Source organism: Netta rufina (assembly GCF_964035555.1).
Source record: "Netta rufina genome assembly, chromosome: 2".
Taxonomy (NCBI): domain Eukaryota; kingdom Metazoa; phylum Chordata; class Aves; order Anseriformes; family Anatidae; genus Netta; species Netta rufina.
In genome coordinates this window covers 69112973-69131578 of record NC_140124.1, presented here as the reverse complement: position 1 = coordinate 69131578, position 18606 = coordinate 69112973, and the positions used below count along the sequence as shown (strand labels likewise).

The 18606-nt window shown below is 42.6% G+C and overlaps 1 protein-coding gene across 4 annotated transcripts in view; it reads left to right on the top strand.

Annotated features, from left to right (window-relative positions):
• RREB1 (ras responsive element binding protein 1) overlaps positions 1-18606 on the top strand; it is a gene marked incomplete at its 5' end in the record, with an annotated part of 120842 nt that overhangs the window by 52376 nt on the left and 49860 nt on the right. For all 4 annotated transcript variants that reach the window (XM_084281958.1, XM_084281957.1, XM_084281960.1 and 1 more), the window contains 4 exons: positions 3587-3706; positions 4975-5177; positions 9862-9951; positions 11353-11516. In XM_084281958.1, coding sequence (XP_084138084.1) covers positions 5064-5177; positions 9862-9951; positions 11353-11516 — 368 coding nt within the window. The remainder of the gene's footprint in view (positions 1-3586; positions 3707-4974; positions 5178-9861; positions 9952-11352; positions 11517-18606) is intronic.

The window sequence follows — 18606 nt, the reverse complement described above, 5'->3', positions numbered from 1 at the left end:
GCAAGTCAAGTGACTGTGACTCTGAAGACTCATCATCTCTTCTCCTTTCTTCTTCCTTCCCTTGTGGCCTGTGTTCTCCTTTTTGCTTCGTCTGTGATGCTCTTCACCAGAAGGAGAAGCAGATATAGCTGTTGAGAGTGGTCTTCAAACAAGAAAATTAAATATAAATAACTGCTGATGGGCTTAGTACAGTGGACACACTTTATCCCAGAGGAGGAAATAGGTCTAGCAAGTGTCTTCCTGTACAGACTGAATGGGAAGCAACAAGGCTTTTTTTTTTTTGGTGGTGAGCCCTCTGCTTTCTCGATGACTCTCCCATTAGCTGGTTATGTGCAGCATCAGGGGTGGGCCTCTGGCAGGAGGAGGAGCTGAAGGCCCCTCAGGTTTCTCAGTGGGATTGCAGTTGCCCCAGTTACATGGTTTTAGAAACAGCATCACGTGGAGGGAGCCAGGTCTCTTGATATGGCCGGCAAAGCGGGCTGTGGGGATTTTGTATTGTGTTTTTTTTGTTGTTGTTGTTGTTTGTTTTGTTTTTTCTCCTCACATGTCTTAGCACTCTCTGCTTTCATAAGAGAGGATGACTCGGGGGGGGGGGGGGGTTCATCAAAGTAGAAGATGACTTGAATGCTCATGACCACTTCCCTGTTTCCTAGAGGCTCTGGTCAGATGTTGAATGCAACCTGAGGCCGCACTGTTTGCCAGCCTGTTTCCTGTTTGTCCCTCTTTCCTGGAGGTCTTTGTTCTCTTTTGGGGAAAGGGAGGAAGGAGGCTCCATCAGCACGGCCTCTGCGCTGAGGCCTCGACTGTGAGCTGAGAAGGCTTGCGGTCCTGCAGGCAGCCTGGTGCAGGGCATCCATGCTGGTCGCTGCCTCACAGATTCCCTGGGTTTCTTAGGTCTGTGGAAAGAAAACATTTCCCCATCCTCAGTGATGCATTTATTAAAAAAAAAAAAAAATCTGCAAGAGAAACCTCTCAGTATGTTCCTGCCTGAAGGCTTTCTGCCATGGGTTTTCCCACAGGAAGGAGTGATTTGGCCCAGTATCCTTATTGTTCCTATATCCTATTGCAAATAGAAAGTTAGGCTTCTGAAATTGGTGCGTGCTGCTCATGCAGTTGTCTTTGTTTCAGAGGCACATTTTTATTTTGTGCAAGAAAATGGAAAATACATATGTAAATAAAAACATGCATAAATCTATTTTTTTTGGATAATTTAAGGATTTTTTCCAACTGCTTATAAATTAGGAAAATTTTAATGTATTGAAAACAATTTTAAAAACAAGGTCTGTTGTTTGCATTAGCAGTAAGATGTTTTAGATTCAGAAATAAAATAGCTGTTGATTCATAGAAATTGTGAAAGGCTGTAATAGCACAAATACATAATTTTCCTCCTGAAAGAAGAACAGAAAGCAGGCTGGCAGGTGTTTCAAAATCAGGAGGTAGGTTTCTTAATGTGTGCCTGTATGCCTGCCTCTTCTCTTTTTGATGAAAAAGTCACGTTTTCACTCTCGGTAAAACCAGCACTAGGAATTCGGACTCCAGTACTCTGGGAAGATCCTCAGCAATTTTAAAGTTACCTTCACTGACACAGCAGTCTTCACACTTATACAACAGATTAACTTTTTCCAGGATGTAACAGTGGTAATATTAATGTTATTGGTATCAACTGAAAGAGAAAAAAATAGGTCTACTTTGGAAGGAAGAGGGTTTTTTTGTTTTGGTTTTGTTTTTTTGGTTGGTTTGCTTGTTTGTTTTTAAGTGCTGAAACGCTTATTTGCATTAATTTTGACAGCAATCCCTCCAAATAATTTAAAATGGTGGTACTAAGCAGATATAGCAGCAACTTAGAATATTTATACCAGTCTTGAAAATAACTATAGTGTTTGTTCTATTCAAGATTAAGCCAGCTACCACATAAGCGGTTAAAAAGAACAAAAAAATAAATGACTGTGTTGCTCTGGAATAAGATGAACCTTTTTTAAAGACCCTAACAAATCAATAGCTCTTGTGCTTGCTGGAGAAAATACAGAAGGATGGATGCTTGGCTTCTCTTTGGATCAGGCAGTCCCTGCCATCATAGGGAACACTAGTGTTTTGCTTAGCAGAAAAATACAAAAATGACCAGGGAAAAATTAACTTAAATTGTTTAGGATAGCATCAAAATGGTATTTTTGTCAGTTTTTGGAGACTTTAACCAAAAATGCTGTTTTAAGAAGTTAATGTTATCTAGAGCCTTAGTCTAGCCTTAGTCAGGTCCTGCATTTTGGCTCTATCCTGTGCTGGTTCACTGTGTCAAACCATTCACCCGTGTGCAGCTCCCAAGAAGGTAGACAGTTAACTATAGGGAGCTTGAGCCTATTGCTTTTTCTTGTTGGGTGAAATAAGGATCTGCTTGACACAAGTCAAGAGAGCAGAAGCTGGGCCTTTTCTCTTTGTCTGCCTTTTGGTGTGCACTGTGAAGTGTTAACAGTTAGGATGCTGTGATTTCTTGTTTGCAAATGCTGTTCAGAAAGCATTTGGAAGTGTTATGTGAGTGACCGATTTGTATGTCACCCTAGAGAGCATGTTTTTTAAAAGGAAGAAACCCCGTCAACCCCAGTTTGAGACTGAAGGCCTGTGCTTTCTGAAAAAAAGGGAAATCTGTATTAAGTCTGCTGGATGCAATCTGGAAATCTGAGATGATGCAATGTCCACAGTGTGTTAATTTACGCAATGAACCATTTTGCTTGTAAAGTTATAAAGGTGTATTTCTCCATTAAAAATGTATTAGTATCTTTCAGTATTACAAATGACCTTTTTCAGAGGCTATCAACATGGGTGCCACAAGGCAAGAACTCCTCTCTTTCTCCTGTGCCGATCGTTCACCATCACCTCTCAAAATGGTGTTCAGCTGCCCTATCATTCTCCAGCCAGAACAGGCATCCTTCCTGAAACCCCAACGATAGCATGATAAGGTTGTGGTTTCAGAAAGGGGCGTGGAGAAGTTCTGTCAGCAAATATGGTGGTTGCTTATGTCTTCAGCTCACCTAAAGCCCTTGGGCAGTGGGTGTGAGGAATGTGCCAAATGGGCCCAGAAACCTCAGTAGTCATTTCACCGCTGCTGGAAGGAATAAGGTCACCATGAAGTCTTCTATTGGAGTAAATGTTAATCCTCCAAGAAGAGAAATAGGAGGGTGGGATATTCATGAATGAAAACAAATTACTTATTGTATCTTTAGCTGCAGAATGTTCTTCCAGCCTCCTAACCAGATATCACAACTGTCAGTGATGTGCTGGCTTGTTCTCTCCTTTGTTTCCTCCTCCTTTTTTTTCTGGATGAATACTGGGGACCATGTTGGGAGGGTTTCCTCGCTTTGTTTGCCTGGTTTCCAGCAGAGGCAGATCTATCTCGTGCAGCTGTATCTCGTGCCAGGCCACTCCTGGGGGCAGGCACTTGGCTGCGCTGTGCTGGCTGTTTACGTGCTTCCGTCATCAAACCTACGTACCCATTGGGAGAGCTCTCAAACTGAGGGATTGTAGTCTTACTTTGCTAAAACGTCTTCCAGCAAAACTTAATCCCTTTCTCTCTCTCTCCATCTCCATCACCTAGTGCTAGAGGGTGCTGCTGAAGAAGAGGCTGAAGAGCCTGACGCTACTAAACCTACTACACTAACTGAGGAGACCAGCAATCAAGAAGAGAGCCTCAGTCAATCAGGGGATAAAAATGAAGGTAACTGGTTTGACTAGCTCTGAGTAACTCTCTAATTTAGGACATTGATTAAAGCTTGTAGAAATATTTCTTACCCAATCCATAACCCTTATCTGTGTGAAGGGTGTAATACACATTGAGCAGAGGCACTGGTGCATACATTTCTCTCCCCATCCCTAACCTTTATCTGTGTGAAGAGTATATGCTGAGCAGAAGCATGGGCACATAAATTCTCAACTACCACTGCAGGCTTCCAAACTAAAATTTTCTTGGCTCCAAGTAACTTGGCACCACATTACTTAGCCTCAAAAAACACCTGTTTATAATGCTCAAGCTTATCTTTCAGAGACAGTATTATGCAGAGATCAAATGTTCACAAACATTTTCCTCCTTGTTCACCCTCACATCCTCTTGTGTTAGAGTGACTCTCACAACACACATTAAGATCCTGTGCTGTCCACCTGAGATGACAGAGCAGTAGACTCACAGGGTGTTTCTGTTCAGCTGGGAGACTCCTTTTCAGGGAAAGGAGCATTTAGGTTGAAAACATTCTGCTTTTCAAACTCCAAAAGAGGAGAGTGGAGGGCCTTACCTATATGTTTGATGCACTAAATAGAGAACATGATGGAGAAGTCTGAATCTGAACAGCTTTGCCTGCAAGGCAACATTAGTCGTGGATGTAATACATACTCCATGGACTGATAGGAGTTGGTAGACCAAAAAGAAAACAACTCTACATTGATGACAGCTGTGGCAGTAAAGAGGCATTTTAGGGGATTTGGGGTTGGATTTTTGCTAATTTAGTTTACTCATATGCAGAGCTGGCTTAAGCTATGCTAGGCTGAGAACCCAGTATCCTATGCTGTGTTACTAATGCCTTAATTGTGCAGTTCTGCTCAAAACACATGCTTGTTTGGATGACTGTGTTTGCCGGCGTGTGCATTCATCAGTACTGCTCTAATAGTTCATTGTGATCACTAGGTACCACAAATAATACCATTTTATAGCAAGAGAATTTAAGGTAAATCGCTCCATATGTGCCATACTCAATTAAGGTTGAAAATCAAGATAACATGGATGTTCTGTGAGAAGAAATGCACACCTTAACCTACACATTCCAGTATAAGAAACTTTTACAAGAAAACCTCCAATTATTATGGGCCATTGTGTATGGTCCATGAAGATCAAACAGTGTGGTGCAAGGTACAGGCAGCTGAAAATACTGTGAGGATTTGTTTTCTTTCAGATGACCTAGCAACTCCTGTGTGTGTTTTTGTTTTTAATTCCAGAGAAGCAGCTGGAAACCTTAAACAGTTACAAGGTATCACCAAGTTCACCAAACAGTTTGGACGGAGCGGACTTGTCCTCCATTGACGCCATGATGTCAGCAGTAATGAATGTGGGGAAGATAGCTGAAAATGGCGGGAACTCTCAAAATGTTAAATCCCCCTCCAAGTCTCCTGCACCAAATCGGATTGGCAGGAGGAATCAGGTATGTAAGCCCAAGTGCAGTGGACGAAGGGAATTCAGACAGCTGCATGGGAAGTGATAAAATGTAATTATGTTTTGTTGATGGTTTTGTCTGTTTTTCTTTCAGTGGGTATGCTTTGCCTCTGCCATTGCTCCTATATGGATGTTTTCTTGTGTCCCTCCATAACTTAACTTCAGAAAACTGGGGGTGGAAGGGGTCCACTTGCTTGGATTCACATGTAAAACATTGGAGCACACGCTCCCATATCATACAGTGGGCAAGCTGATCTGCCAGATGACAACAGCAGAGGCAAAGCCAAAATTGCCACATTTTCCCTGCCACATCTGTTATCCAGGCTCTTGCATTTGTGAGATTTGTTGGGAGACCAGTTTGTTCCATTAACCTAGGAGGAAAGAAGTAGCAGGAACTGAACTTGCTCAGAGAAGGAGCAGGGTGGTCTGGCAGGGGGCTGTGGGGCTTGGCTCAGCTGTTGTGGGGGTGGCTTCATGAGGTGTGTGATTGCTCCAGGGGAAGACCCAAGTGACTGAAGGTTAAAGGTGGTGCTGGAATGAAAGGTCCATCGGGGTGCTCAGTTCACACAGTTGTACTGTAAGGAGCCCTTACTTCATTGTTAATGGAAGTATGAAAAGCTATTGCAGAATGCTTTGTATAAATCTTAGGGAGCAAATATATGTAGTTTTTATCTTTTTTTTTTCAATTTACCAGTTGATGGCATCAGTTGATTGCAATAGTGGTCTAGAAAAGTGAGAGACTGTTAAAGCTGTGATTATTGATACCCATGTTCCTGTCCTGCTGTGTCAAGCCCTGCACATGCAGGTGCTACAGAACAGCAAGAAATACCCCAAATCCCTTTGCCCATTTGACTTCAAAGCTTATGGCAAAGCACAGAGAATTTGTAAATAAATCAAGATATAACAGGGACCAGAAAGGTTGAGAAGCATGACTCATGTGATGTTCCTATAGTAGTTTATTAATAGCTTGCAGAGTAGCTGCCCAGTTGACAGACTTATGACTTGTCTTGAATTTTTTTGCTTAAAAGGAGTTAAAAGCTGTTAACAGTAAATGAACGTGGGAATTCTTAAATAAAGAGCCTGGGCAGTGTACTGGCAACTGTATTTGTGGGGTCGTACTGTCTAGCGCCTGGCTTTGAGGTTTATTTGCAGTGTTCCCAGTTAAGGGCTGCCATGGTTCCTTGATTTCATCATGTGAAGTAAGGCACTGGAGTTCAGACGAGTCTCAGTGGCGGTGCTATTACACAGCTGTCTGCTGGTACACCATGTGGTTTGGCTTCAGGGAAGTTTATTAGCGTTGGTGACCTTTATTCCACCTGATATTTCGATGGGCATCGAATCAAAGGAAGCTCGAGAGTAAATGTGACAGGATTAAGAGGGATTCTTACAGTGTAAAAATAAATAAATACATTGAAAACATAGTAAATAGCCTATTTGTTTTTAGGCTGAAAGATTGTTACTGCCAGAGGGGCAAATGGCTACATTACTCAGAAAATAAAAGTGTGATGTGAAATATTAAGTGGGTATCAATCTGGTTAGCAACATCTAATACAGTGAATTTCCATTTTCAGAGTAGCGGAATGAAAGCACTGAATTGTTTCAGTGTGTAACAGCACACAGATCTCCAATTCTGATCAGAATGTGCCCCTTAGTACAATTGCAAGGATAATAACAGTCAGCTAGTTTTCTGGGTCTGACTGCTGTTTCCCATGAGTTGGCAGTGAAACATTTTGCCCTGAACCTTTGTCCCAAGTCTATGGTTCTCTTTATAATGCTGACTTTATCTTGGCTCTAGGCTACCCATAGTCTAACAAACGTGTTCTCACATCAACCTGCATCCATTTGAGCTTCTCATTTGCTTTGCTCTTGAAGAAAAGACAAGATGTGACAAAGGTCTTTCTTGAGCTGGAGAAAACCCTAATGCACAAATCTCGAAGCATTTGCCATCAGCTGAATGCAGAGCAGTCCTGCCAGGTTGACTAACTTGAGAGTAGCTAACAAATTAGCTGCTAATTTAATCTTTTAGTTCAGGAAGTGTGTTTTCACCAGCCTGGCTCCAGTGAAGTAGGCAAGTGCCATGTTTTACACTTGTGAGCCGGAGGGGGATGCTTTTACAGTAGGGATGCTAATGTTTTTTTGGTCTGGATTGAGTCAGTCAACAGCAGTCCAGTTGTAGCTACCCTTGATTTGCTTGAGCTGTGTTACGGTATGCAGCATGTACCCTGTGTGACCACTGGAGAAAGTTTGGGTTTTAGTTAATAATAAACCCCAGATTCAATAGTAATCAGCTCTGGCAGAGCTATAGTGTGTTTCTGATCTTTGCTTCAAGGTGAACCATTAATTACTCTATCTTCTGTTAATTTGCTGATGCAAAGAGCAGGCAGTCTAGAAAGCAGCCTCTGAAACAATTAATTGCATCATGTAGAACTGTATCGCACATTTAGAAGGGGGGCAAAATAAAGTAGTAGGTTGATAATTTCACAGAAATACCCTGGGGATTAAACACCATCTAAACTGTCAGCACAGCTGCAGGGATTTTCCTCGCAGCACAGTGTGTTTGTTCTCTGTCCTGAGCCAACTTTAACAGGGTTGCAGTATAATTGGAGCCGAACGTTACTCCACAGACTGGTTGCATATAGTGAAATTAAAGTTGTATAAGTAGGATGGAATGCATGTGTGTGAATTATATGTTTGTATATAAAAATGTGTGTGGGGGCCACTGGGATAATGCGTTTTAATTTTCTTGGTGTGTTCAGACTTCATAATGGCAGCCTTTCTTGCTTGCTTTCTAATGTTTTTTGAGTAACAGTGCAGTAGGCTTTGGCCCGTGTGCATGGCCTACAGTGATTAACTTCAGGATGGAGAGCCCTGAAAAACATTTGGAAAAATATCTGCAAGAGAAACAATACGGGGGAATGGGAGAGCGTAACTGATGTGATCCTGATACTTCTAGAAGTGAGGTCTGAAGTTTTGTTTACTTGAGGCAAAATGAGAAAGTAGCTCTTCATTCATCACTGAAGTTAACAGAAAAGTATCATGGAGCCTATGTTTGAAAAAATGTTAGATTTTAGATTTTAGCAGATTCTGTAGATTTTAGTTAGATTTCTCTATAGAATTTTTTCCCCAAAATGATGTGGAAAGCAACATTGCTTTATTAAGTCGAGACTTAAAAAAAAAAAAACTTGATCATTGTGTCAGCATCTTTCCTCACCAAATGCCCGAGGATTTGTCACAGGGGCTTGAGTCAGTCATTCTCAGTGTTCCCCACAAATGCCCATGTCTGACAATCCAGAAACAGTCCTTTCTCAACTGGTGACTTTTGGGACAGCGATAGGGAATAAGAGTTGTTTGGAGGGAGAGGAAATGGATAGACAGTCACTTCAACCCCCTCTCATTTCTGACTGAAAAGCTGCTTATGTTTTTTGTTTGTTTGGTTGGTTTTTGTTTGTTTGTTTTGTTTTGTTTTGACTAATGATACCTACAGTGGCCAGCAAAGAGATTCATTAGAATGCTTTCCTTTAGCATAAATATTGTCGTTTCCCGTCGGTCACACAGAGATGGTTTTTGGTACTCTCATAACCAGAAGCTGAGATAACAGGCGGTGGATCTCTCTAGCTGGTAAAGATGTGCATTATTCTACAGAAAACGAAGATTTAACTCAGTGCCAGACCTTCTTGCTTTGAGTCATACAGGCTTGAGTGCAGAAGCCTCATCTGGGCTTGTTAGCGAGATGGTGAAAATGCCCATATGTTACTCAGTAGTCATCCTTGCGGACAATTCAGGCAAATGCCTTTGGTTCCTGTGAGAGTGCCATTTCATCCTTGGCTGAAAGAGTGGCGGTTTTGCTCAGTGTCTCAAGGGCATACTTAAATCAGGCTGAGCTCTCCGGGTCGGCTGCACTGTTTGTACTCGTGGTTTGACCATGGTTACTCCTGATTCTCACCTGGGTGGAGAACAGCCGGGTTCATAATGTGTTCTTTTTGAGTCACGTACACTCCTGCGTTGTCACCTCTTTCTCGCTATGATCTCATCAGATCTTGCAAGCTTAAGAAGGGTTGGGCCTGGCCGGTGTTGCCTGGATGGGATGCTTCCAGGAGAAACACAGGATGCTCAGGGAAATGGTGCTGGTGATTCAGTAAATGCCGCTCTTCCTTCTGAGTCAGACGAGGAGCAGAACACACAGCTCTGAGAAAAGGGCACGGGGCTAGCGCCCTGCCACCAAGATGGGGTGGAAAACCCAAAATCCTGAAGACGTGTGCTTATTAAAGATCTTTTTGTAAGATTAGTGGTGTTTGCCCGCATAATCTGGCAGGTTTCCAGGCCGGGTAATTACTTTCTGCTCACCTAAATTCCTCCTGGCAGTTTGAGCTGGTCGCAATAATTGCCTTCACTTCCTGTCCTAAACTGCTACTGCTGAGTATCAGTGTGCTGTTAAAACAGCTGCTGTACTTCTGTGGTAGCTGAAATGGCCCCTATTTATAAATTCAGAAGTTTCTGAAACTTCCCTGAGGGATCTATCAGGATGATAAATGCACACAGACAAGTTGTTCTGTTAGCAGTAGCCTTTTGTACTTAGGATGGCTTCTATTTTTCCATCCCCAGCAGTAACAGCTTTCCAGTTCTTTTATATTGATACTCCTTCTGATTTTTGTTTTGTTTTGTTTTGTTCACAGGAAACAAAAGAAGAGAAGTCTTCCTATACCTGTCCTCTGTGTGAAAAGATTTGCACTACACAGCACCAGCTAACTATGCACATTCGTCAGGTACACGAAGTACAAGCTTGATTCTTTATTAATTGTGCCTGGTTTGTCAGTATGCATTTGCAATGGTGAAAAACAATTCCGTGTACAAATCAGAAATGCTTCATTATAACTTTTTTTTGCAATCGATTTGCTTTTATTTAAGCCCTCCCCTGCTATTTCTTTAAAACAACAACAACAACAACAACAACGGGGTAATTCTCCTCCCTTCCTCCCCTTCCTCTCCCCACCCCCCGAGTGGCTCAAACAAGGATGTGTGTCCTGTTCTGCATAGCTTAAGGTATCCTAAGGATCCGGAAAACCACTTCCATCATGAAGCATAAGTCCTGTTTTGTTATCCTGTTTGAATACAGTTCCCTTTACTGTTCATGCAAATTAAGAAGCAGGAAGACACAATTTTAAAATCATCTCAGCATTGAAGAACCTCTCTGTCCTTTACAGAGTGCAGCAATTTTGGGAGGCAGAATTAAAAATACACTTTACAAATATATGGTGCTTTTTTTTTTTTTCTGTCAGCTACAGGCTGCCTCCTGCTCCTCTTGAAATATATATGTATTTTATGAGGAGCTTTGGCCTTTTCTGTCAGAAAGTTCTACTTTAGTTGTTAGGTTGTGGTTCACCATTATGACTCCACTAGATACTACTTCAGTTTTCCCTTCTGTACTGTAGCTGTTACTTAATTTTTTTCCTAATTAAGCTGTAGCTGTTACTTAATTTTTTTCCAACAACACCTGCTTTGTTGTTGTTGTTGTTGTTTTCTCTCTTTTTTTTTTTTTTTTTTCTATGTGAAGAAAAAATCATTTATCTGAATGCAAGTAACAAAGAGTGGTACATATATCACAGGTAGTTAATAGCCATGTTTTGCCCTGTAATGCATTCATATGGCCATAGGAGCCTGCATGTGAATTCAGAAGCAGCTTCCTTCTGTTTTCTTACTACTCAGTTACTTCAAAATCAATATCCTTAAAGAGTATTTATTGTGAAGTGTCTTCTGCCATAAAGTTCATAATTACATCCTCTTTCTGTTTTCCCCCTTACCACTCACCCAACCCCAAACCACTGCATAACTTAAGGTATCCCAAGGTACCATTTGTCTGATGGGTTGTTGCTGGATCCCTTTCTGTACCCCTCTGTTGCACACCCAGGGGAAATGTGGTGGGCACTTCAGGCTGCACAAAGCAACTGCCTGTGCTGGTGCATGAAGGAGTTAAAGTGAAGGGTGAGGGTGGAGTTGAGGGGGGAGTGCTCAGGAAAAGAGAAGTTTATATGGGGCACACCTTGATACAAGGCATTGTGTTAAGTGGCTCTTCAAAGCTGCTTTTAAGATGTTTGTAAATGTCTCTGATACTTTACTGGCACTTTAGAAGGGGCATTCAATGAAAAAAAAATCATTGCTTTCTCTAGCATAACACTGACACTGGAGGAACAGACCATTCCTGCAGCATCTGTGGAAAGTCTCTGAGCTCAGCGAGCTCCCTTGATCGCCACATGCTGGTGCACTCAGGTGAAAGGCCTTATAAATGTTCAGTATGTGGACAGTCCTTCACCACCAATGGAAACATGCACAGGTGAGTGCTGATTCTGACCCAGGAGTTTGGAAAGCATTACAAGATAGGGGGCTGGTTTTGTTTCTGTGGAAGGACTTTGAAGCAGATTAAAGATCCTTACTTGGGCAGAAAGTACGGACTCTGGTATCAAATGTGGAGTGACACACATGCACACTCTACAGCTACAAGGATGCTTATGTTGTGGGAGGGCACCAGAATTGAGACAGGTCTCCTTGCTCTCTTCACATAGTACTGAGTTGTTGTGGATATCCAGAAGTATTGTGGGTTTTTTTGTTTGTTTTATTATTATTATTATTTTGACAAATGGGATGGATTTTTCTTGAAGGATAAAAATATATAGCTAAGCTGTAGAGGAGCTTCTGATTTCATAGCTTCAGTGTAGCAGATGCAAATGGTTGTACCAGGGCATCTTTGGTGTTGGAGGATGTTAGGAAGTGAGGTATCCAAGTGCCATCATGAAGATGTATCTTTAGTATAATTGCTCTTGGTTTTAGCTACACGCATCAGTACTTACTTGCACTGTAGACAACTTACTGCACTGTGGATCTGGAAAATTCTCTGTAACTGGAGTTGCCAAACATATTTCATATAGTTTCTTTAGTAAGAATAAAGCAATATGTACAGTTGTGAAGTGGGGAAACTGAATGTTAAACCACATGTATGTTCCTTCCCCCTCTCTCATCCCCCAATTCAGTATTCATTTATTTGCATGGGTGGAGCACCTCAGAGCTGATTAACAGTTTGTGAATTCCCACATAGCTTTAGTCCCCATATCAAAGAGTTTACAACCTACAAAGAAACTGTAAAACAGGTGGGGGAAAGGAACATAGCTTATAAGCAAAATGACAAGAGCAATGGTTACGGACTGGTTTTGTGTGGGAGGGAAGATACCTCGTTTCCTTGATTATTACCAATCATTTTCCAAGGAATATGCTTGGAAAGGGTGGAATGAAAGGCGTGATTTCATTCAGGCGTGACAATGGAAGAGATAACATACTCCTGCACAAAGAAAGCAGTACCTGCTTGCAGCTCTACCTTTTCTGTATCTTATTGAACAGTTTAAACAGTCACTTAAAAATGGAGGAGGAATGAGAGTGTGTGTGGTTTTGTAACTCTATTTGTTTAACCTGTACTTGATCAGAATTGGAGAGAAAAGCGTAAAATGGGAAGGGGAGGACATAAAGATGCTTGGAGGAGATAGTGGCCTTGGGCATTGAATAAATCACGTCTGACTCATCTGACCAGAAGGCAGAGATGTTGCGAGCCACATGTTCCCCAGACTGGGTCATTGCTTCATGTGCCATGAGGAAGGCAGGGCTGTTTCTGAGTTGCAGCTGATGCCACTGTTGGCATCAAGAGGGTGAAATCCAGCACCAGGAACCTTTTGTTGGACACCTTTGTGTCCTGTTCCTCAGCCCAGGCTGCTTGCTGAAGGATTGCATGTTCTGTGTAGTTTTTTGCTCCCTAGGCATCTCCTCATCGTCTCCCAGAAACTGGAAAGGGAGGCTTCCTGTGGCACTTTACTTCAGGCCTATCAGATGTTGACGTAATATCCTTTGCTTAGTGGAGTTTCCCTGTATAACAACCCTTATCATGCTTTAAGTAGTTCATCAGAGTTGCCAGGCTGACTGACTTGCCCAAAAGAAGTAACCATAGATTAAGACCTTCTAATGAGAAGATTGTTCATTTAAAATTTTTCCTCTTAATGAGATGCTACATGAAGTTTCCAGGATGGAGCGCCGTGTTTACTGCCCACACTAAGAAGGACCTGAGTTCATGCAAGGAAAAGATTCCTGTTAAAAGTTCTTTCACAGCTGTCAGTTCCTGTCTGCTTTGTAAAATTCCTTCTTGTGTAGGCCGACACTGCAGCAGCGTGGTGGGATATTGCAGAAAGCTCATTGACACTGCAGCAAGTGGCCCCAGACCTGGGACAGGCAAGATCCTGAGCCTACCTACAGAGGGTGGTTTTGCAAAAGGAGGGTAATGGTTGGCAGGACAGCACCAAAATACTTTTTTTTTTCAGCAAGTTAACCATTTCTTGATGCCGTAACAGACTATAAAAGTGAATCCTGATGCCGAGGTGGAAAATATGAATGTGCAAGTAGGCAGATGAAAATAAATACAAAGTGAAATTTTATTTGTTATCTGGTACTATGACACACTCACAAGGAAGATGCTCATTTTGCCCACCAGGTACTTCCTTCAGAAACAGGTATTTCTAGTCTAAGATGGTCTGAAAGAAATTCTTCTGTAGGCACCGCAGACCTAGCTAGCATCAGGTCCCATGGCCTGCCAGTGCTGTGGATGAACGCCTTTCGCATCCCATTCAAAACTGCTTCTGCCTCAGGATCCGGGGGCAAGGACCTGCTTGCCAGGTCCTGCCTTGTGTGCAATACCTGCAGGTCTTGCTTGTGGTGGTACCACGTCTGCTCTCCTGCGCCAGTTGGGTGATAACACCAGTGCATCTTTCTCTGCTTCTGCACACAGTTCCTTGATCTCTGGTTTTGTGCTCGGGTGTCTAAGTAGTGACAGATAGGTGTCCAAACCAGCAAAGAACAAGGTTCCTAATGTGCCTCTGGTATCCAGGGTTGCAGTCCCCATGGAGCATCACACAAAATGTGGGGTCAGAGAGAGAAGCCGTGGGTTTAGCAGAAAGTTGTGGATGTTCTGCTAAAGAATCAGCATAGCTCGTGGAGGTCCTGAAGGAGTCTTCCCATGTATTGCGGTATTTACACCAAATATGCTCAGTGCACAGGGCAGGACCAAGGGAGAATTTAGTCTGCTGGGATCTGAATGGGGGGGAGAAGGTGTATGCACATACTGCGTACGTTTTTCTCTTCTCTTTCTCCATCTGTGCCTTGTTCTCGCTCTTACTTAACTGCCTATGCTATTTTTTTGAATCAAGACTTTTTTTTTTAAAGACCTTTTAGGATTAAAAGCCCAATGAAATAGTTTTGTCAAGGGCAATGCTGTACTGTAGGAGTGTTTATTACTGTTCCGATAGAGGATGAAATTTGTGATCCATTTTTTTACCTCCTAGCAGCCAGGTCATTAGACATTTGGTAGAGAAGAGGAGGGAGGGAGACAAGTTCCAGTTGGTTTTCAGGGTTAGAAAATGTGTTCTTACACTCTGAGGTGCCTATCATCTCCGTGGAAAGTAATTTTTCTCTTCCCTCCCTTTCTTAACGGAGAAAAAAGAAAAAAAAAAAAAAAAACACCTCTAATATGGTGGTTTTTTTGCACGACGGCAAAACTTGGTTGCAGTACCCAAACTTTTTGGCAAGTGGGAGCACGATTTTCTGCCTGGCTCTCCTCCGGGTTAGTCTAGCTGTGCTGGGGTGTTGCTTGTACTCTTTACCTGTTAAATTGATGCTGCCCTTCCTGACTCCCACAATACAAGCAAACACTTCATTTGTAAATGAGTCAGAGCCTCTCACATAAGGTCCAGTTTCTTTTTGTTGTGCTCCTTGGCTCCTTGTCAACATGTCAAGTTGAATGGGCACAGCAAACGGAGGGGTGGAGAAGGAAGGCTCCCTTGTGCAGCACCATTCAGAAAAAGAGGTTAAAACCTGCTTCCTTTTCTGACCAGGGTGACTCTTGGCCAGGATTTTCAACAAAGAACTGTGAGCCCAGGGCATCCCCGAAAACTCTCCTGAAGCTGCCAGACTGCTCAGGAGTGGCCCCAGCCTCCTGTGGGGACAGTCACGGTTGGAGAGAGCAGAGGTCTCTGGAGATTGCTCAGCGTCTAGAGTGAAGAGCTAATTTTCTCATTCTTCTGAATGTGCTGTCAACCTAATTGCCTCTTTATCAGTGCCCAGGCTCCTGTTAGAGGGGGGTTGTTGCAGTCTGGTGTGATAACTGGGAAACCCGTCCGTGCCTGGGATCCCTATCAGGAACATGGATTGCTCAGGAGGAGGAGAGCTGGAGAGGGTGCTGCCTTTTTCTTTTCGAGCAGTTCCAGAAGGAGCAAGCCTTATAGTATAAGGGACCGGGACCGACGTGGGGTTTGAGGAGCTTGTATTGTTGCGGTTTGTAGGAATTCAGAGGAAGGGGTTAGATCATTGTAGTTTTGAGTTCAAAATTCCTGCAGCTGGAATGGAACTGTGATGATCAGGACGTAAGGAAAATGTACGTAACTCAGTACGTAAGAAATACAGCACATGGTAATCCTTCAGCTTCCGTGCTAGAGACACAGGCACTAGGGCTTTATCTCAGTTGCAGTAACTTGAAGTTGAATACTCTCAGATCTCCAGCAGAAGCGTAAACTATATGGAAAGAAGGTGTGTGCATATAAGAGTTTTCTGTGGCTCTGAAATAGCTGAGCATTTCCGAAGAAGCATCTAAAATCAGTAGATTGCAACTACTAAAGGCTTTCCATCTGTAGCTCTCTCGGGAGTTTATCTATGAATAGTGAGGAGCCCTTTTGGGTCTAGACTCTGCCACCAAATAGGAAGTTGCAAGCCTCTTCTTCCATCGCCCCCATTACATCTCCCCGAAATGTAGACAGAGGAGTTAGCCCGCTGCTGTGGGTTTTGATGGTGGTGTTGATTTGTGAGCTTTAGCAAGGGACCTTAAGGTAGAGAAAAGAGTTTGCTTGACTTACTGTGCTGCATTCCAGTAGAACATGCATCAGGCTTCAGTGGGAAGAGTGATGCCTCCACTTGCTCCAAAAGGGTTTCCTCCGGGGTAGGAGAGTTTGCCAACAACTCCTTTTCCATTTCTGTAGCTAAGGATGGTCTGTACCTATCACTTTAAAATCACATTTTCCTCCCTGCCAAAGACATGTTCTGCATGCAACTTGGAAATGTTAATAGAATATAAATGCCAGACAGGAGGCGAGAAATGACCTTCCTGCCAGTTTCCAGTGGGTAGCTATTAAAGGCTCTGTGGCAAGTCTGAAAAGAGTTAAGGGATAATATATGTATTTGAACCACAACTTCCCCAGTTTGGTAAACTAAGCTGCAGTGTCTACGGCTGGTGGTCGCCATGCTGTCTGTGAGTGTGACCGTGCAAATTAACTGAAGCGTTGTGAACCAGAATGGCACACGTATTGACCTTTTCTCCCCTTCCACTCCTTGCCCTCTGCCTGGCAAAATTCTTCATAAAGGCTTTTTAGTTGCATCCTGCTTAAGTACTCATAGGCTGTTTATGTACTGTCTCAGGAACAGGTCTCAAAGTTTGGGGATTTTTTTTTTTTGGCACATGCAAAACACCACATGCAACAACCACATGCAGAAGTCTTTGAAACTCAAATTGGAAGATCTGGATTGCAGAAGCTATGCTTTGAAGCATGCTTACAAAGGGTCCTATCAAAGAAGGTATTTCTTCTTTTAATTAAGAAGGCACTTTCATTCTCAATCCTATTCTCAGTGTTAGATAATTTTCCCAAACTTCTTTTTTTAACGTGCTTAGAGAGACAAACAGCTGTTTTTGTTATCAGTGCATGGTCCTGTTCTGCTATTCAGATTTTTTAAGCGATGCTTCGTGTGTATGTATATGTTGCCGAGTGCAGGTTTTTTGAGAAAGATGGAAAATGCATGTGCTGGAGGGGAACCTGTGAATTTTGTTGTTTCAGCCAGCCACCTTCACTGGCAAATGAAGAGCATACACTTAGTGAAGGCTGTAACTTACTGTTTGGATGGTGCATGTTGGATCCCCATAACGGCACAGGGATTGAGATGCATATGCTTCAACGATTTCCCAGCTCTCTTTAACATGGGTCTCTGTTTTATGGGCAGGCACGCATACAGGCTGCCTGTGACTTCTCAAACATCCAATACACAGAGTGTCTTCGAGATCTGGCTAAATCCATCCTCTCCCTGCGTTCCACCTGTGAATTTCTCCTATGTTATTTATGGCACTGGCCCGCTTCCAGTAAGTTGTGTGTGCTTTGTAGGGTGCAGTGCAGTAACAATGCCCAGCCTCGAAGTACAAATAGGATCTCTGCAGTCTAGCACATGCATTCAGTCTAGCATTTGCTTAAGATGGGAATTTTTGGAGGCAGAACATAGCTAAAAAGGCATGATGAGCTGTTGTTTCTTTTTTTTTTTTTTTTTGGGGGGGGGGAGGGATGGGAAGGTAACAGGAGGGGAGTTGCAGAAGGGGAGAGGAACTGTCTTGTTACAACAGTGTTTGGTTTATGGTGGTTTGCAAAGATGGCCAAGTGGAAATTTGGTATCGAATTTTGGGTAGCGTTGGAAGATTGAACACGTAAAACTTGAAACAAAAACAAGTACCCAAAGAACCTGCCACACTGAAAATGACTGACACTTCGTGTGCGTGAAAAGGCCATCGATTATTGTCTTGCACAACAGGAATGTCTCTTTGGTCTTCTCCTGAGGAGCTTTTATTTCAGTGCTCTTAAATATGAAGAAGCAGGATGCATACAGGCATCCATAAGGAATGCATTTCAAATGCATTCCTTATATGTGGGGAATGATTTAACCACTGTCACCGTGCTAGTAAAATATAAGCTTCAGCAAATACAAGTGCCCTAATTCTTGAGCGGGGATAACTAACACAAAGGACTAATTTCTGCTTCTGGTAATTGATAACTGTAGCTGTAGGAGACAAGTGAGATGTGATACCTGTTCTGGTTTTCTTTGCGGTTAAAAAATATTCCTTATGTTTTCACTAATACATTTTGTAAATAAAGGTGGGGAAACGGATGGAGAGAAATGTTTTTGGTCTCTCCTGTCAGCAGATATGTCCAGAGTAAATGTTGGGTACCCTGCTGGGACCTCCATGTTAAAAAAAGAAAGAAAGAAAAGGTCAGGACTTTTCAACAGCAGTGTATAGCAGAAGGAGTCTGTTTCTCTGTGTCTTTGATAAGAATTGGAGGAACAAAGTAATTTTAATAGTACCAGGCAGAAACTTCTGTCTGTCTCACTGTTGCTGAGTAGATTGGTCATCTTTGTAAAGATTTTACATAAACCATTATTTAATTCACATGATACATAAATAGGATGCTCAAAAAAAAACCCACCATGGATATCTTCAGCTGTAAGTGACCCTAAAGGAGCTCTTGTGTCACAGTACCACTGTGAGCCCTTGGAGCTGTAAGGAGATGCCATGATTTCAGATGTGTTGA